Genomic DNA, 21,004 nt, shown 5'->3' on the forward strand with positions numbered 1-21,004 from the left:
ATGGTACATCAACAAACAGGGAAGGACCCAATCTTACCCTCTGTGCAGGCTAGGCATGAACCTCTGGCTGACAATATCTTCCATGGGACTACACCTAATAGCCCAATACCTACCAGGGATTAACAACACCATGGCAGAACACCTAAGCAGGAACTTACTGGGCCCCCACAAATGGCAGCTTTACAGAAAGATCTTTCTATAGATCACTCAGGAGTAAGAGACTCTGGAGGTGGATCTCTTTGCTTTGCATCTCAACCATCAGCTGAAAAAATTTTGTACCAGGGAGTATCACCACCTAGCATGGAAGGTGAATGACTTGACCTTCCCCTGGAACACCCTCTTTATGTACACATTCCCTCCTCTGCCTCTTATTTCCAAGGTACTGATCAAAATAAGGGAGGAGAGACCCAAGGCCATACTCATTGCTCCAGATTGACCCAGACAACATTGGTACCCCTTACTGCGCAGCCTGACACTACAGCCTCCCAGGCAGCTTCCCCTGATCCCAGACCATCTGACTCCGGTTGGGGGGGTGAATGCTACACCCAGACTTGTAAACTCTGAAATTATCAGCATAGCTGATACTCTAAAGGCAAACAAGGGGCCCCAGTTGAGCAAACAGGTCTTCAATATTATCACAGAAGCTAGAAGGCCCAGCACGAGAAAATATTATGCTGGAAAATGGAAAAGATTCTGCTCCTGGAGCCATTCCAGAGGGGGCAATACCTCTCAACCTTCCATTCCTCTTATCCTGGACCACCTAGCAGAGCTACTTAATAGTGGCCTCTCCTTCTCTTCTATTAGAAGCTACACCTCACCCATTTCAGCTCATTTTGACACAGATCAGCCCCTGTTCTCCCATTCTTTGATCAAACAATTCCTCAGAGGGGCTTCTAATATCAGACCTCCCAGAAGGCCACCAATGCCAGACTGGGACCTGAATTATGTTTTGGAAAAACTAACCTTACCACCCTTCGAACCTGCTTCCTCACCAGAGTTAAGATTCCTCTCCTGGAAGACTGCTTTCCTGCTAGCTATCACCTCAGCTAGAAGGGTTTCACAACTTCAGGCACTGATGGCCATTGAGCGCTTCATCATTTTCCATGCAGACAGGGTCTCCCTGAGGACTAACCCCTCCTTTATGCCCAAGGTGGTATCTAATGTGACTCTCAACCAGGCCATTCATCTGCCCACCTTCTTCCCTAACCCTCAAAACAAGGGAGAAATAATTTTGCACTCACTAGATGTACACAGACAGCTCAGATACTATCTGGACAGTACTAAACCCTTAAGGAAAGCAGACCAACTGCTTGTCAGCTTTCCCCCAGGGGCAGTGGGAAAGCCCATTTACAAACAAACTATTTCCAAATGGATATCACACTGTATCCATTTCTGCTATATGTTACATGGGAAACCCCTTAAATCTATTCAAACCCATTCAACTAGAGCAGCCTCCACTTCCGCAGCATTCCTCAGAGGAGTTCCCACCAAGGACATCCTGGAAGCTGCCACCTTGACTTCTGTCCATACGTTTACCAAGCATTACCACCTATCTCTATTTTCTAAGGCTAGGGCAGAGTTTGCCTCTGCAGTTCTACGGGGCTTGCTGACCCAGGCCTAGGTCTCTTACTAATCCTACCACCCCTCTCCTCAACTTTGGGAATCCTCCCACAGGTGATGACTGCAATAGTGAAACATGAAGAACATAGTACAGTTGTGTACACTTACCATAAATGTAGATGTTCGAGTGCATTCACTGTTGCAGTCCTGGTTTCCCTCCCACCTTCCCCTTATATCTTCTTTCTTTAAGGTGACATAAGCTTCTCTAGGTGGCTTTTAGCCACCAGGACCTCTTTACCATATTACCTGGGCTTCTGACTGGTTAGGGCAAGAAAAACTGATGTAATGGCGTCAGCAGCTGATGCAGAAAAAACATTGACTCTGGTATTCGGGCTGGCCGAGGGCTATCACAGCAGGGATAAACCCACAGGTGATGTCTACAACAGTGAATACACTCAAGCATCTACATTTATGGTAAGTGTACACAACTGTATTTTCTTTTTTTCTCTTACTGTACATATGTATACATTCTGAAAGTAATATGAGTAATCACATGAACCTAAGTGGAAAAAATTGTTAGACATTTTCCCTTGAGTGTCTGTGATAAGGTATCAAAGACAAGAAATGAGCTTGTAACCAAACTGTTGCATACATAGTGTTTTTTCTGCCTTCCTAGTATACTGACAGAAAAAAAAAAGGCCCATTCAGAAATATGCAGCAGTGCAACCTCTCGTAAACATAACCAGGATCATTATAAATGTAACAAAAAGTACTTACTTTGGAAACTCTAATTAATGTACTTAGGGCAACAAAAATGATGCCAGATTAAAAGCATTTAATGTCAGTGGCATCTTTCAATGGCCTTAAGTACTAAACTAATCATAGAAACATTATATGCCATACAAGGTTGTTTATCCTTCCATCCCCCTCTTACTAATATTTTCTTTAATAATATCCTAAGTAATATTACAACAGCCCTACTACACAAGCTGCTACCATATCCCACTTCGACTTTAACTAAGTCGACAAAACAACACTTACAGAATTACTTGGAAAATGTATATATATATATATATATATATATATATATATATATATATATATGTGTGTGTGTGTGTGTGTGTGTGTGTATACATACATACATACATATATATATATATATATATATATATATATAGCTTCAATCCCGAATACCCCATGCTGTACACAAAGTTACCAATGCTAGGTGGCACTTTACCATGTAAACTGCAAGAAACAACCACCAATATCTTCACTAGAATCAGAGTCTTTGCTATGTAAATGCATAGTGCACATTTATAGCCTGCCATTAACCAGTAAATCCATTTTTCACATCTATAAACATGCATTTATACTCTTATATCCAAAAGTATCCACACCTTCTCAGTTAGGAATTGCCATTGAGTAGCAAACACAAGCTCGCTAGCAGGAATTATTAGAAAAAAGAATTTACAAAAACATGGTGGGATACGTAGTAAAATATATTGCATTATTTCCAGTAAACATCATGGTTCACACAAATGTAGTACCTGAACTGCTCTTTACACTGTATCTCATTAAATGTTATCAAATATGGAACAAGGCTTATTAATAGGGGCTGTATTTCTGCACCAGAATTTTGAAACATTAACCAGTCAGTTCTTTTACAAAAACTTGCCAGCTGTAGATTCTCAAATGAAGTAACTCATTGGTTCACAATTTACTTTTCCGACAGCTCATTCACAGTTATAGCTGGCAATTCCCACACAGATGCCAATACATTCTCCAAAGATGTCTCCAAAGTTGAGTAAATATCATGACTAATTTTTCTCGTTTTCATAAATGGCTTTCCTTGAGATCTGCCACAAGTTATCTACATTTTATAAATCAATTACATAACTGTAATTATCTGCATTTTGTAAACCAGTTACACAACTGTAATTATCTGCATTTTGTAAACCAGTTACACAACTGTAATTATCTGCATTTTGTAAACCAGTTACACAACTGTAATTATCTGCATTTTGTAAACCAGTTACATAACTGTAATTATCTGCATTTTGTAAACCAGTTACACAACTGTAATTATCTGCATTTTGTAAACCAGTGACATAACTGTAATTATCTGCATTTTGTAACCCAGTTACACAACTGTAATTATCTGCATTTTGTAAACCAGTTACATAACTGTAATTATCTGCATTTTGTAAACCAGTTACTTAGTAATAACTAGGATAGCTGCTACTAAACAAAAAAAAAATGAATTGTGATACTTCTTGACACTCCGTAGAAACTAGCCACTGAGAAAGCATCGGCATTAACAGACATAACAGAGACATCTCTTCTGTTTACAACATAACAGACATGCCAAGGAATAATACTAGATAAAATCTTTCACTGCTTTCACATATCGAATGTAAGAAGGAAAAGTTTTAACTCAATTTAAATTCTGTTATGAGAGATAATCATTTTAATTATGGAAGCAAAGCAAACCGTAGCTGTACTATTGCCAAAAATGGAGTATGTGTTATCATTTGCCAAGGATGGAGTATGCGTTATCAGTAATTGTTTTACTTTCTCTTCGAAACCACAGACAACAAAAAATAAAGCTGTCAGATTTCTCCACCTTTTAAACAGTAAGGAGGACAACTGTATAACTTTAAATGAAATAGAGCAGTTCTTAGCAACAATCAAGTTAACTTTTCTTCTTCACTTACTAACAGTTAAGCTCCTCAATGCAAGTGTAAGAAATATTAATAGTATAATAAATAAGTAGAATTGTTTTTGACCAAATTACAACACCCTTACTACTGTATTCATACCAATCAAAATATTACACACATATGGAAAATGAGATGCTAACTTTTGTGGTACTTTCCTTGACATCAAGGAAGCCTATAAGAATGTAGATCATTGTTATTTATTACCAGAATTATTGTCTGTTTTTTGTTTCTCTAATGAAGTTGCCTTTTCATTCAGAAAGTATCTGTCAAGCATGACTTACAGACTTGTGGGACATTATGTGTAAAAAGACACTTTATCCACGTGTTCCTGCAGGAGCAGTACACGGACATCTGTTGTTCTTACTATTTGTCTAAGATTTATTTATGTATTTAGTTCTTGCATTGGTTTACTGAGATGGTATGAATGGACTTTCTTAGGAAAAAAGTATAGACAATTTGCAAAAATGCAAATATCACATACTTTTTAAAAATGTAAAATATTAGTAAATTCAGTTTGATGAAAGTTTCAGTACAATACAAACAGTCTTGAAATACAGCAGCATGCTATTAACCAAATCAGTATCCAAAACAGCAAAAAAACGATGGCAGCACCAGGAAATGACGTTCAAAATTTAATCCACAAGTTCAAGACAATATTTCAAGTAAAATACAAGCCAAAAGTAAGCGCTTTCGTCTCCTGCAATGGAGACTTCTTCAGACTAATGGCTTACACTTAAACAAAACCTTTTTAAATACTAAAATAGCAGTCAATTAAACTTAACTGACAATTAATCATTAAAAGCTGAATTAGCAGTTTTAAAACAACAGTCAGCCTAATGCTGACAAATACCTCTAACTAAAATCCCTGAATTAAATGAGGAGTTATGTCAAAGGAAAACCAAAAAGTTTTATAGAGATAGAAATGAATACGCAAATGGCATTGCTACAGCATATGGTTTACGGTTACAAGCTAATGCCAGCAATATTACACACAAAGATGCTAGTGCAAGTGCTGTCAGTTTAGAAGAAGAAGTTAATACTGTAAGGAGGTCGGAAAGACTGGGCAGTAAGAATAATATGCAAGTTGTTGTGGCTGATGTTCATTTCAATACTACAGGGTAAACTAAACAACAAGCAAATGAACCAGCAGTGAGACCCAAAGTTAAGGATACCAGTAAAACTAAAACAAACAGTGAGGAAGCACATCTAAAAGGAACTTTGAGAGATGAAAGCAAACAAATTATAGAGGTATATCAAAGAATAGATAATCAAAGAAGAACATGGGCCCAAGTGACAGTAGATGGTCATAATGAAAAAAATAGACTATAAAAAACAACAGCCACAAAAAAACTGGGGTGGCAGGAAAGGTCCAAGAAAGAACTGGAACTACCAACAAAAACAATGGAAGACGTAAACAGTGTGAACTTTAAAATTATTAACTTATGTAGCAAGAATATTTCTTATGATGACTGCTGTGTACTGAGTAAGGGGTGGAATTTTGCCCCGGTACAAAGGGCAAATAAATTAGTGATGATCAATGAGTTAAGAGATTATCTGAGGAAATTAAACCTCAAATTAATATTTGGAAATCAAAAACAAAATAACTGTGAATTTTATAAACCTAGCAGTTATAATCCACCTTTATCTAAAGAACTGGGAATGTTTCTTAGTATGTGTGAAATGCAGATGCTCGAAATGTTAGAAAATGATACCAACTTTAAATATTATAATTTAACTAAAAAAGAGAAAGAATGTTTTGATGCCTTAGTTAAAGATGAAAACATACTTATTTTTAAGGCTGACAAAGGAGGTTCGATGGCTTTGTTGGACAGGGATGATTATGAAAGAAAAATGAAAGAAATGTTATCTGACTGTAATTTTTATAAACCAGTTAATCTAATAGAAATAAAGAAGGGATTCTTATTAATAGAATCTTGCATAGATGAGTGGTTCTGTGCTGGAAGAATCGATGAGAAAATGGAAAGAAACATAATTAATAATAATCCCAAGATTAGTAGGATTTTTGGAACACCTAAAATCCATAAAAATATCGATTCTCCTCCTTTAAGACCAATAGTAGCCAGTAGAAATAGTAAGACAGAGGGAATGTCTATTTTAGTAGATAAACACCTACAAAAAGTGGTACCAAAGAGCGTCACATATATAAAAGATAGCTATGATTGTATGAATAAACTTAATAATATTAAGGTCTCTGACTCTGATATATTACTAACTTTAGACATTAATTCTTTATATACAATGATACCAAACAAAGAAGGTATGGAGATGGTTAGAATGGAGCTACTGAAATTGAGAGAATTTTCTACTAATACAGTGGGACTGTTAATGGAGATGATAGATTTGGTTTTGAGCTACAATTACTTAGAATTTTATGATCAACTATTTGTGCAAACAAATGGGGTTGCTATGGGTGCTGCGTTAGCCCTTAGTTTTGCTAACATTTTTATGCAGGGATGGGAGTCAGCCAACATTTTTGAAAGTGTTTTTGCAAAAAATATTATCAAAATGTTGAGATTTATCGACGATGTTCTGATAATATGGGATGGCACTGTCGACGAACTAAATACATTTTTGAAATATATCAACAATGTCTGTTCCTATATTAAGTTTACACATAACTTTAATACAGAAATAATTAATTGTTTAGATCTTATGATCTATAAATCTGATGGCAAATTAGTTTCTAAAATTCATAAAAAAGAATTTCAAAACAACATGTATTTACATTATTCAAGTTTACATCCAGAAAAGACCAAGTGGAACATTGTCAAAGGTCAAATAAATAGAATTAGTAATTTGATAAAAGATGATGAAATCTTTCATGTTGAGGCTGACAGTTTTTGCAAGAGAATGTTAAGTAGAGGTTACCTCCAGGAAATGGTAGATAAGGTAATGGCAGAAGAAATTATGAAAAGGAACAATATAATTGTAGATAAACCAAAGGAGAAAATATCTGTAGATTTTACCACAGCTTTAGCATTACAGAATAGTACTGATTCTAATACTATTAAAAGTATAGTTAGAAGGAATTGGGAAATATTAAAAGGAAATAGTGAAATTATAAAGAAATTAGGAGATGAACCAAAATTTGTACAAAAAAGAGCAAAAAATTTTAGACTTTTTTCAAAAGAAGTTAAATAAAAATAAGGCTGTGGAAGGAAAGAAAGGAATGGTAAAGTGCTTCAATTGTAATTATTGTCAATATTTATACATCAAAAGTCACGAAATTACACTTGGGAAAACTTTAGTAGAAGTCCCAGGTAGATTCACATGTAGATCTAAAAATGTTGTTTATGTATTAATATTTGTATAATGTAGCTCCTTTTATGTAGGCAAAACAAAAAGAGAATTGTATAGGAGAATCTATGAACACCACTATGCTATTGGTAAGGGTGATGTAAAAAATGCTATGGGTAAGCATTATGTGGAAAATAGATGTAAAATTAATTTTAAGTGTTTGGTAATAGATTCAGTGCATCCTAATGTTAAAAGTATTAATGTAGAAGAAGAATTAGGGTGGTTGGAATACTGCTGGCAGGTTAGATTAAATGCATGTTTTCCCCCAGGACTTAATAACAGAGAATAATTTATTATGTATTTAAAAAGGAAGGGACTGAAGCATTAGGGATTTTAGTTAGAGGTATTTGTCAGCATTAGGCTGACTGTTGTTTTAAAACTGCTAATTCAGCTTTTAATGATTAATTGTCAGTTAAGTTTAATTGACTGCTATTTTAGTATTTAAAAAGGTTTTGTTTAAGTGTAAGCCATTAGTCTGAAGAAGTCTCCATTGCGGGAGACGAAAGCGCTTACTTTTGGCTTGTATTTTACTTGAAATATTGTCTTGAACTTGTGGATTAAATCTTGAACGCCATTTCCTGGTGCTGCCATCATTTTTTTGCTGTTTTACAATACAAACAGTATTAGAATGTTGCAGAACATTGTTCAGAGGAAATAGAGAAAATAAAAAGGTTAGAGTCGCAATTATTGAAAAAATTGCAAGAGAGCTGGAGATGCAATGTTAGATTAGACAGGTGCTAAACATGCGCATATCAATTTAACTGTCTTCTTTATGTGGATAATGTTGTTATTACAAGATCTGGCAGTAGATTGCCTGCTTCTACCAAAATCTTTTAAAAATGCCTTTACGGCATTGTAGAACTGGTTAACCAACATCAAACTGATAGTGTTGCTAAGAGTTAATCTGTGCTCTTGGGTACATCACAGCACCTGAAAAAATAGCGTTTTTACCATAATTTGCCCAAATCGGTTATCCTTATATGTTTCTACTTAAAATACTAAGAGGACATGATCTATATCTGTCCTTTGTGCACATAGAATTAACTGCCATCAAGGTGAAAAATACAATTCAATGTCTGATACAAAATACCAAATTTTTTATTCTTGAAGTTTGGCGTATTACTAGACTAGAGTACGGTCTTGTAATCATTGCTTTGTGCTCACCCCAGAACTTAGTATCTGTAACAAACCACTGAAAACAAAATGTTTTTGTTTATTCATTTATCCAGTCATAGAGGACACCATACTACTACTTTAAATAATTGCCTTCAGCTATGTGCAGATGTGACATGTTTACTACTTCTAAATACTCGCAATTTCAACAAGATAGCTATTGTCCCTTCAGGAAAACAAATTAGTTGTAAGACATTATTCTCTTCATGGAACTACATAGCTAACATTATCTGGACTGTCATTCATACTTCAATAGAAAAAGCTATTGGAAAGCCCTCCACAGGTTGATGTCGTTTTGTTTTTGAAGAAATTAGGAAGATTGAGGATATAATGAGACTTAAGAAAATACTAAAGTTTCACATGCCAGTTTTTCAGAGATGCACATTAATCACATAATTGCAATGTTGTATGTTATATTGGACAACAGTGTACATTTTAACATAATTAGATGGACAAACTCTTCCTGCCTTTGTACAAGTAACTCTAATGGTAGTTCTCTTAATTTGTGTATATTGTATATGTCTTTGCTTATTTACTGCTAAGCTCAAAAATACTTTTTTACAGCTCTGTTTTCAAATCCCACCTGTGTACATACTTTCTGTATTGTACCTCCTCATTTATGTATTTATCATCTCTGCCATTTATTATCTGTATTGCAGTTGACATCATTGTGATTATATGTGTATTGTGATTATTGCATTTATTGTTTATCTAACCATATGGCCTGGTTCTTAACTGAGAAGGGCCTGCAGACCAGTTCACGTACCTGGTTAACAAGTGAAAATAAAATAAGTAAAAAGTTACCACTCTCACCAGTACAAAAATATGCAAAAAACCCAGTCTGTCTGCAAAATCCAAAGGTTATTCAGCTGTTTGACCCATTATACCAGATCAGCAGGTGAAAACATATTTCCTAAAATGGCCTAAGTTGAAATAACATCTCGTATGAACTCAGAAGAATGAGCAACCTATTGTTTTATTATCTCAGAGAAAATTATAAATGCACCTCCTTTAATGTCCCAGGATAAAGTAACTAAGTAACTTCATTTTTGTTTACATGAAGGAATTCATTAATTCATTATAGCCACATTTACTTCATTCTAAAGTGGTAACACCAGCTGACAGTACTCATTTATGTATGTTATAACTGTGGTATATACCCTTCATCTATGAGAATTAAAATCATTTTATGAATGGTAGGAATTCAACTTTGTAAAAACTCCTTGTATAATGTTTAGATTGGCAAAATCAGTATATGCTAAAGCATAACCATATTGTTATGTTTTCTGTGTGTATGTATTTTGGTTTACTAAGAGTGAAGTTCAGGAATATTGCATTTATAGTAGAGCTGCATTATTATTATTATGATTTGTTCTGTTGAGCTTTTAGTTTTTGACATACAGTTGCAAAACTTGTCTAATTGATCTATTGCTTACATTTCTTATATTATTGGTACTCAATGTTTTTGCTTTGTGGCTGGCCAGGTAGAACTTGAAAAAGGTCCATGGACCAGCTAAATGTTGATTAAGTAAGTTAATAAATTATTTTAATGAAAAGAGTAAAAGTTCACATTGCTTATATTTTTTTTAATTTCTCATAAAATAAACCTCCGTTCACTGTCAGTCTTATAATTTTATATATACTGTATTGCCAGTTTAATTAAAAAGTCTGCTACGCTGTCTGTGCTTTTGATTATATATAATCATATAACTAATTTGCTACATGGAGATGATGCTTTACAGCCTGATATGAACACTACCCAGATGATGTTTATTTAAAAGTAAGAAGTAAAAATTAATCTTCCCTATATTTTATAATTGATTGTTACTAACACAGTAAGTTATGCATTCAGTCAGATATACTGAATTAATTGGGCAGTTTAAGTGCCAGTCTGCTGTTAATGTTTTGTCCATACACACAGTTGTAAATATTCTCCAGTTATTTTATTTTATTTATTTAACATTTGTTTACCTGGAAAGTCTGACTTGGAATGAGCCAATTTTCAGTGGTGGCCCAGAGAGGAAAGGTCCAGATGCATGTCTTTGTAATGTGGGAGGAAACTGGAGCACCCAGAGGAAACCTACATGAATGCAGGGAGGATGTGCAGACTCCACGCAGAAGGTACCCCAGCCAAGAATCGAACTGGAGAACCTCTTGCTGTGAGGTAACAATGTTAACCCCTGTGCTACTGCCCCATCCAATTGTTATTAGTATATGTGTGTATAGTGTATGTCTATTGTTTATAGTCATGTAAAAGTAACTAGTGACAGTTCATGTGACCCATTTCTACCATCTGTCTATGATATAGTACTGGGTTCAAGGGGAAATTGCATAGGCAAACTGTACAACATGGCAAGTGTCTTACTTCTGTTGTTTATACTTGGCTAGTACCTCTCACTTTTTGGGTATTGAGGAATACTACTTATCAGACAATCAAGATTGTGTTGCTGATTGTTGCTTCTCCATTACACAGTGCACTAAATCATTGTAGGCATCTAAAATACAGTAACATATGATTTTTACTTATGTATGACTGAAACTTCTTACTTTTGAGTGTCACAAAATAACATTAGTAATTCAAGACCAACTTACTTTTCCATTACAAGTACAGGAAATGACATTAAGATTAAAATAATATAAGGCATTCCTCTAGCTTATACTTGGCTATTTACCTGTTGTTATATAGTAAGGATTCCTTTATAGCACAGCACCTGCCTGAGTACATGCTCTACATCTCACTTACTGCAGCAGTAAAACTTAATTTTTCTTTTCTTCTTTTTGAGAGAGACAGATGATTTGCTTACCTTGGAAAACACATTCTAGAATTTTCTTGAAACTTTTAGTAGGATGCTTAACAGCAGCAGCTGGAGATTCTGCTTTGTACAGGGAAAATGCCTAGTGAATGGTAATAGCTTTTCCTTTTTAGTCCTTTATGACTAGCATCTCTCACCACAGTCTTGCATTATACTTTCAGGCAGAGGAGCAGTTTTGTGGAAAACACAGAGCACTTCTGTAGCAGAGGGTGAAACTGCAGATTGTCTGTGGATGTCTGTTTGCGATACTGATTTTGTTCCCATTCTTAAGATATGTAGCTCAAAAATATTTTGTTTTTTGTGGAGTCAAAGATGGCCGCTGTTCTGTAAGCTCTGCTAATCCTTAGCTCTTCTAACTATCTGGAATAAAACAAACTAACCTAGAAGATAAACCAGAACCAATTTCAACAAGATATCTTGGATTATCAAATCTAAATAACTCCTAAATAAAACCATCAAGAAGAAGTGCCTGGTCTAGCTTCTAAACAACTAAGATTGAAAAGGATACAGTGAGGTTAATACGCGTTGTGTGCTTTTGCAGCCTTGCATACTGAAAACTACACTCAAACCTGGAGATAACATCACTGCAAGATGTCAAAAGAAGATAGAAATATGGACACTACCACATCCAAAACCAAACTTTCTGACTTACTATCTCCTGAAAAAGATATAAACTCTAAGAGACAGAAGATAACAAAACAACCAGATGCCTCTAAAACTGGAAACAAAAACAAATCTGAACAACCAGCAAACCAGGAGGATATTAAGACAGCTCTACTTCCCATCCAAGAAGCAATAAAAGATCTTTCTGTGCAACTACAATCATTTGGAGATACTTTTAACCAAATAATGGGCAGGTTGGATAAATGCGAAGCCAAAATCATCGAAAATGAGGAGAAAATAACTTTAATAACAAAAAAAAAATGACTCTCATGATAAAGAAATCCAAAATATCCAAGCGAAGATTACAGATCTGGAAGCAAGATCCAGAAGGAATAATATCATCATAAGAGGCATCCCAGAATCTGTAACTCACAACAAACTGATTTCTTCCATCACCCAAATATTCAGCATCCTGCTCAAAGAACCTGGAATAGCTAAACAAATAATAATAGAAAGAGCTCACAGAGTTCTGAGAGAAACCCAAGTACCATATTAACCCAGACCTGTATATGCCAAACTATTAAACTTTCAAGATGTTAACACAATTTTGTTGACTGCTAAAAAAAGTGGAGGAACTGTTAACTGGAACAATAACGCAATATCATTGGCAAAAGTTCTTCCCCTTCAAATAAGACAAGCAAGATAGCTTATTTTCCCTTACTGATTCCTGATTGAAAGAAAAATAAAATTTCAAATGAAATACCCAAACATACTAATTTTCCACCTGGAAGGAGTTAAATATATGATCGCCAATCAAAAAGAAGCCAGAGAAACCTTTCTTGCTGTTTTCAAAAAATTCCTCCACTGGATCATTAAATACACTCACTGGAGTGATGATTGGGTATCAAATGGATGATTACACACATTTCGGCACTCCGAGACTGGTTCTTGACTTCTGGACATATGCTGGGCCTTCTTAGACCTCTACCAATGGTATTTTAGTATTTTTTCTTCATCTCCCAAGCCACGAGGCTTTGTTGAGGAAATACAGATCTTCTTCCACCTTTGCCTTTTCCCACACTAGGAAACAAAATGCTTCTGCATACTTTATACTATGCATCTTTAAAGCACGACACTTCTGGGACATCCAGCATGCTTAAATGGTCCCCCTACATCCACTTATGCTGTTGGAACTCTCCTATACTCAGAGCGCGGACTCCGAAAAATCTCCTGGATACAGGTAAAAATAAATAAATAAATAAATAAAAAATAACGAGACTGTTAAAAAGATCATCTCTCAGCAACGGAACCTTTAAGTAAGATCTCTATCTGAATTTAAAAAGCTTAAATCTGTTCTTTTTAATCCAGCTCGACACAGTGTATAAGCCGATGTAGGAAGCAGCAGTTCTACACTCTCGAGTGCCAAGTCTGGTCATTTAAACTGAAACAGCAACGCCTCTGATAGATAAGAAGCATTGTACTGTAACACTTGCCTTGAAATAGAGACAAGATTAGCCTTATTTTTGTTGGCTACCTACTTTATGTAAATAGATTATTTTCTACAAAAACAATTTCAGCTGCCCGAGTTTACTAATTATACACAAAGGTTTATTAATGCTCACTTGTGTCCTATTGAATTCTAATAGAAATGTTTGATGTTTTGCATTACATGGAGGTATACAGCCATACAGGGGCCCTTGCCAGTAAGCTCAGGAAATCCAGTAAGGGGTATTATACCCCATCATTAACTAGTTACTGGTGAAAAAGTCTTCTACTTAGTTGTTATAATTCTGCTGACATTGTTATTACTGCCATTTCTGCTGCCTTTTTCTTAGTGTTATCAGTTCGCTATATTGACTTGCAATTACAATCTATATATTTTAAACCTATACTTAGGCTGTCAGAAGAAGAGGATTGTATGCCTGGACAACTATACATATATCCTTGTACATTTCTCCAAGTGGGCTTCTTTATGTGTACACATTTTTTTTGTGTGTCCTTAAGCATGGATATGTACATATTCAAAGATGCATGTCATTCCAACCCATTGTAAATTTAGTTGATCCACAAATCACAGCCTTAACCATTTATAACAACTGTCTGAACTAGACAGCCAGTCACTAAACAATACAAATGAGGGGGTAAAAGACTTTGATTCCTATGGATTTGATACAGGAAACATCAATATTACATAATTGAGCTGACAAACAAAAGAATCAAAGCCTGCCTTGAGCCTCATTTAACTTTCATCGGGCAGCTTAAATATGGGAAACTTCTTAGAGGTATCAATAGTACGGCCAAATGGACAGGGTTGCAGGGAAAATGCCTGTTTCCAACTCAATGATAGCTAGATAACATTTTGATGTTGCTTCAAGTGAGCTTATGTTCAAAAAGCAGTCATGCTCTACTCCCACATTCCCCTTTCTGATGCTCACTGTTATGATAAAGGGACAGATATATACTTTTTAAACGTTCTATAATCTCTTGAATGACAACAAAAAGGAAAGTATAAAAACAGCTTTCCTTTTCAACATCTCAAAATAATTAGGCAGGTACCATTAAATCACTTTTCTTTGCCTCTTATACTGCAAATGATTTAACCTAGTTACTGTGACGCTTCACAGAAACATACTTAATATTTTACACACAGTGGGGCAAGAATATTAGGATGGGTAATACCCCAAAATACAGATGAATGCTTGAATACATTCCAAGATCTTGACATCCAGTAGTTAAAGTTCATAGAACTGAAGAAAATCTTTAATTTGTATCCTCAGTGTACGAGATCCAAAAATCTCAAACATTGTATGTAGTAGGGAAATTCAGAATAGAGGATCTAAAATAAGGAATAGAGACTGTAGTGGAATTGTCTTGATGAGGGCAGCAACCATAATATTTGTCTCATATAAATGCTAAACTGAGTGTTCAGTCGTGTATGGGATCACTTCTACAAGTATAACATTAAGTGCTTTAGGAGATAGGTTTTGATCCTTAAACTATTGTGGTTCAAAACGAGCCAATAACTTGTTATGTGAAATATACAGGATGACCCTAGACATATAACCATCCACACATACATGCCTGTTCACACACACTTGTACATACATATATTGGTACATGTAACACTATTTATATTGCAATTATTCATTTTACCTTTCGCCTAACAATACAAAGGATATAAATGAAATTGTTTTAGAGCTTATTAACAGCTCAATGATAGCAATAAATGTTAAAAAATGTTAACAGTTCTATTAACAGCTTCTAATATGATACACTACCATACTAATACTCATCTGTGCATTCCTATAAAAATTTTGGAACCTACTATGATTTAAAAAGGTACTTTTAAAAAAACTTGAACTTGTTTAAGGAATAAGAGGAATTTGTTCTGTTATCTGGAAATGGCTTATCTTGATACTATATAGGGAACAATGAAGATTTTACCCCAATCTGAATAACTTAGACTTCTTCCTAGTAATGGAAGGACAATCCCTTCTTTCCTTCCTTATACTACTAGTTTTGATTGTTCATGTTTTTTATTTTTTATTTGATATGCTCGGAGTAATAACTACTATAGACATAACAAGATTAAAAATAATTATCTAACTGTTATAGAATACAGATCTAATACTTGTAAATAATGGTTCTACTAACACCTTTCAAAATTATATCTCTTAATTATCGTTAATCTGTTAGGATATACACTTTAGATGTTCTAACATGTTCATATAAAAATTATTGAGGTGGTTAGGGATGCTTTCTAGGGAATTAGTTTGTTAAGCTTTGTCAATGTAGAGAAAATCTATGCAGGGATACTCGTATACATTTCTTACTTAAATATTAAAACCCAATATGTAAATACCGTATTGAACTATAGATCTCTAAATTTAATAACCACTCACTCCCTGCTTTATTCCTGGTCCATGGGTTAGTGGTTCGGCACAGGGTTGGGACGGGAATAATAGGATGCTTTCTTAATCTTATTTTATCAATACATAAACAAAAATTATTAACCCAAACTAACACACAAGACTTATTTCACCAACATCTCAAACACATAAATGTGTGAATTTGACTCATGGAATATCAAAGGGCTCCAGAATAAGAAGAAAAGAAAACTTTTTTTACATCTCATCCTACAAGCAAAAGCGAACTTCATATTAGTTCAGGAAACACATCTAAATCTTGAACAATGGTCAGAAATTAGCAAAAAAAATGGATAAGGGATATTATAGCTTCTGAAGGCAAAACTAACAGTGCAGGGGTAGCTATAATAACTAAAAAGCAATTCCAAGACAAAATTTTAGAAACTAAAGTGGACAAGGAGGGGAGGTGGTGCTATGTAACACTTCTAACCCCAAATCTTCCTAAACCTCTTCTGGTCCTTAATGTCTATGCCCCTTGTAAAAATAAACACATTTTCTTCGCTTCATTATACCCTATCCTAAACAAATTCCAAAATTAGTATATGATCCTAGGTGGTGACTGAAACACATATCAAAATCCCGACCAAGACAAAACGAGTACGACTATAACACCTAACAAACAAGGACATCTAGCCCTAAAAGAACTTATACAGGATTACAAACTATATGACCCCTTTAAATATGGAGATAGTCCAAATAAATCTAGAAAATTCACATTTTAGTCTCAATGCCACAAAATGTGGTCGAGAATAGACTTTTTTCTAATCTCGGACTCATTCATCAAGCTAGACCCAAAAATGACCACCCACACTAGATACCTCTCAGATCACTCCAAAATTGCTCTAAACCTTAATGGAAATCCAAAGAATAGTACAATGAAAAGAGGCTACAATTGGTCCCTGAACCCCAACCTTCTAACCAAAAAAGAGATAATAAATGACATTCAATCCTTACTCAAATCAACCCTGTCTAACATTCCTAACTCTTAATCACCTTTGGATATTGAATGTGTGCCAACCAAAGCACAAATTAGGGGAATACTCATTAAAAAAGCAGCTTACTATAAAAAAATTCAACTTAAAGACGAACAGGACTTAGAAACCAAAATACAAAAACTTGAGAATGACCTATTAACTAATTATAAAACTCAAACAGAAACAAATCCTGAAATTTTAAAAAGACCTATACCTCCTACATAACAACAAATTATCCTTTTATGAAACCAGAATGTTAGCCAACTACGCTAATGAAGTACAAATACCATCTCGAGCACTGGCCACAATTATAACCCAAACTAAATCTCCCTCCCAAATAGCTGAAATACTTTATGGAAACAAATATTACAGTAAAATTGAAGATATTACTAAAACTTTGAACTAATGTATTCACAGACCTATGGAGATCAGCTATTACTATCCTCAAAAGAAGATAGAACACGCTTTCTCCAAAAACTCAATTTCCTGAAAATAAACTCAAATCAACGGGAAAAATTAAGCGAACCTATTTCTATTAATGAAATAACTTCAGCAATTCAACAAGTGAAAACACATAAAGTCCCAGGCCCAGACGGCCTCACTGCTGAACTTTATAAAACTTTCTCCCCCTATTAGCTCAATTTCTGTTCCACATACTGAACTATATAATAAACAATAAAATCAATTATATACACTTTAATGCATCCAAAACTATTTTTGTACTCAAAGAACAAGCTGACCCAAAAAGCCCAGATAGCTATAGACCTATCTCAATATTAAACATGGACGCCAAAATTGTAACATCTGTACTTGCAAACTGACTGAAAAACCTACTAGATAAAATTATTTCCCCCGAACAATCTGGTTTTACAACACTTAGACAAATGAGAGATAATACACTAACTCTTAATACACTAATTTTTTTTTACGCTAATCATAATAACTTAAATATATATGCAGTAGTTATTGATGCTCATAAAGCCTTTGATAGAGTAAATATAGAATTTCTACTTCAAACGTTACCTTATTTTAATATACCCCAAAAGTTTATCCAGATCCTACAAATACTATACAATAACCCCTATACATCTCTATATATTAACAAAACTTGGTCAAAGAGAATCCCAATTAAAAATGGAACCCATCAAGGATGCCCTCTATCACCTATACTCTTTAACTTATACTTGGAGCCACTCTTCCCAAGTATTAAAATCTATACCATAACCCCCAAATAATTTATAACACCAAAATCTTCCTCTCAGCTTTTGCAGATGATTTGAATATTTATTGTACCATGCCAATCTCAGATATAAATAAAATATTATCTGCCATTGAACACTTCCCGAAGATATCAAACTACAAATTAAATCTCAAAAAAACTAACAACTTCCCCTTAAAAACTCCTAAACCATTCTCTCTTTTACCTCTGGTAGGAAAATTAAAAACAAAAGAAGTAATCAACTACTTAGGCATTATTTTTCCACAAACAATAAATATTTTTACTCAAACAATATAACTCAAAAATAGCAGAATATTATTTTAGACCTTAATAGATGGAAAAATCTAAAATTACCATTTCTGGCCAAAGTTTCTGTAATTAAAATGAATGTGTTACCCAGATTACTTTATATCTTCATGACTACTCAGTTAACCATACCCAATAAATTTTGTAAACAAATTCACACCTTGCTTGCAAAATTTATATGGGAACCAAAAAAAAAACAGAATCTCATATAACAAACTCATGACCCCAAAAAATAAAGGTGGCTTAGACTTTCCAATTTTGAGACATATTACTTAATTATGAATACTAATAGAGTGTTGCGAATAGCTGAATATAACCCAAAGAATAAAGATTGGTCCCTGCTTTGGATAATAATATACCAAAGACACATCAAAAGCCTAGATATCCACCCCAAAGCCTTACCATTCCTAAATACCAGATTAATGAAATCATGTAATATAATAGAACCCCTTAAACACTCCATCTCACTAACACAAAAACTCTTTAAATACCTAAACCTTACACAAGCTATAATGACATTACAACCTTTACACAAAAATCCCAACCTTAAAATAAACAATCAGACCCCCTTTCCACGATTAATTAATACAACCATCCAAGACATATACCCATATCTAAATTGTTCTATACAAGAGATGAGGAACCAATTGAACCTCCCCAAATCCTATCTAGTGATTTTAAGGCAAATTAAAAACTATGTGCCAGTTATCTCCATGACTATAACATAACCAACAAAGATATAATAACCTGTAATTTACTTTGGAAAACCATCCTCTCAACTAAGAAATCTACCGCCAATACTTACAAAATAATCAAAGACATTAAATTCCACAAAGATATACTCGTCTCTCACTATTGGAGAAAGAATAATTCATCCATTGATAACCATCAATTGAACCAAGCAATTAACCTAACAATTAAAGCTATACCCCTTAAAAAACTAGCATTTACTCAACTTATGATTTATAACAATGCATATTTCACACTTGCTATCTTACATAAATTAAACCCTATGAAATCCCCATTCTGTCCACACTGTAAAGACCAAACTGCTGATATACTCCATCTTTTCTGGAGCTGTAAATGTGTATTTAAACTTTGGAACTCCCTTAAACTTCAACTAAAAAAAATGGGCTATCAGACATCTACACTCACCTGGGAATTCACTCTTTTACATATCCTCCCAAACAATATTTCTAAAACCCAAGCAGTTACTCTGATTAATATTTTTCTTTTAATGAAACTTTATATAGCAACCAATTGGCTTAACCCAACTAACACTTCTTGGGAGAATGTTAGAATGATGGTGACCAAACATCTATTAGCCCATAAAATACTAATCGACAAAGGGAACAAAAATATTAAACTCAGGAAGTTAAGGGAACAAGTTTTTAATATTATTCTTGCTTAACTCATCACAAATATTCATACTTAACTACAACTAAGAGATCTCATAACAATCCATATGCATAACTCACAAAAGTTTTTTTTTTCCTTTCTCGTTTATATTTTTACTCACAATAACCCTTGCTGAATTGTAACACCCTTTCTTCCGAATATTGAAAGCATCTATGTATATAGTGTAGATAGTATTGTTTGATTGTTTTACTTCTCTTTGTATAACAACTGTTTATTGTGCATATGTGTTCCCTCTCTTTGTTGCATTTTACTTGCTATTCTGTATTGATGAAAAGAATAAATAAAAATTATTGAAAATATATATATATATTTTGGTTTTATTTGCTAGCAGGAAAATAAAGTAAAAAAAAAAAGATAAAGCATGAAAACGTACTGAATGTACCATTATTCCTTACTCTAAGATGTGAGTGCCGCTAAAAGAGAAGGGAAGTCTTATCTTCAATGTCAAAGGAATCTAGTTAGCTTATCAAGGCCAAATAATAGTCCTTTTTAGACTGAAAAGGTAATGCATTTAATGGAAAAAGTTATGATCAGTCTTCCTACTCAGATATTCATAGGGATATTTTAAGGTGTTTATAATCAGTAGTCCATACTGTCTTGTCATTTGTAAGTTGTGACAGTACCCCCTAAAAATTACAATGCAGGAGGTAAGAAACTTAACATTTCTTTCCGAGATATACCACTATCCAAACTACATATCAGTGGTACATTTTTATAACAAACGTTTGGAATTTGTGTGTCACTGTTCTAAATTTATAGGTTCTTTGGGTTGAGATTTACGTTGTCTTTTGAGCTGCATGACTAAACATATTTTTTTTTCCTTTCAGTTGGCTTGTCATAACAGAACATTACAAGGTATGCTGAAGCCAGGTTCTGACCCAGGGGATGGTGATGAGTCTTTAACATATTATGCCAACCACACTGCCCAGATTGAGGTAAGATCCTTAGCCTCTGTAATCTCTGTCATATTTCA

At 34.3% G+C, this 21,004-nt stretch overlaps 1 protein-coding gene across 2 annotated transcripts in view; it reads left to right on the forward strand.

Moving 5' to 3' along the window:
- The window catches only part of ITPR2 (inositol 1,4,5-trisphosphate receptor type 2), a 2,416,542-nt gene that overhangs the window by 2,013,836 nt on the left and 381,702 nt on the right, over window positions 1–21,004 (forward strand). For both annotated transcript variants that reach the window (XM_044087657.1, XM_044087658.1), the window contains exon 46: window positions 20,859–20,966. In XM_044087657.1, coding sequence (XP_043943592.1) covers window positions 20,859–20,966 — 108 coding nt within the window. The remainder of the gene's footprint in view (window positions 1–20,858; window positions 20,967–21,004) is intronic.

The sequence above is a fragment of the Protopterus annectens genome, chromosome 11.part0 (assembly GCF_019279795.1).
Source record: "Protopterus annectens isolate FY-2018-M chromosome 11.part0, PAN1.0, whole genome shotgun sequence".
NCBI classification, from domain to species: Eukaryota; Metazoa; Chordata; order Ceratodontiformes; family Protopteridae; genus Protopterus; species Protopterus annectens.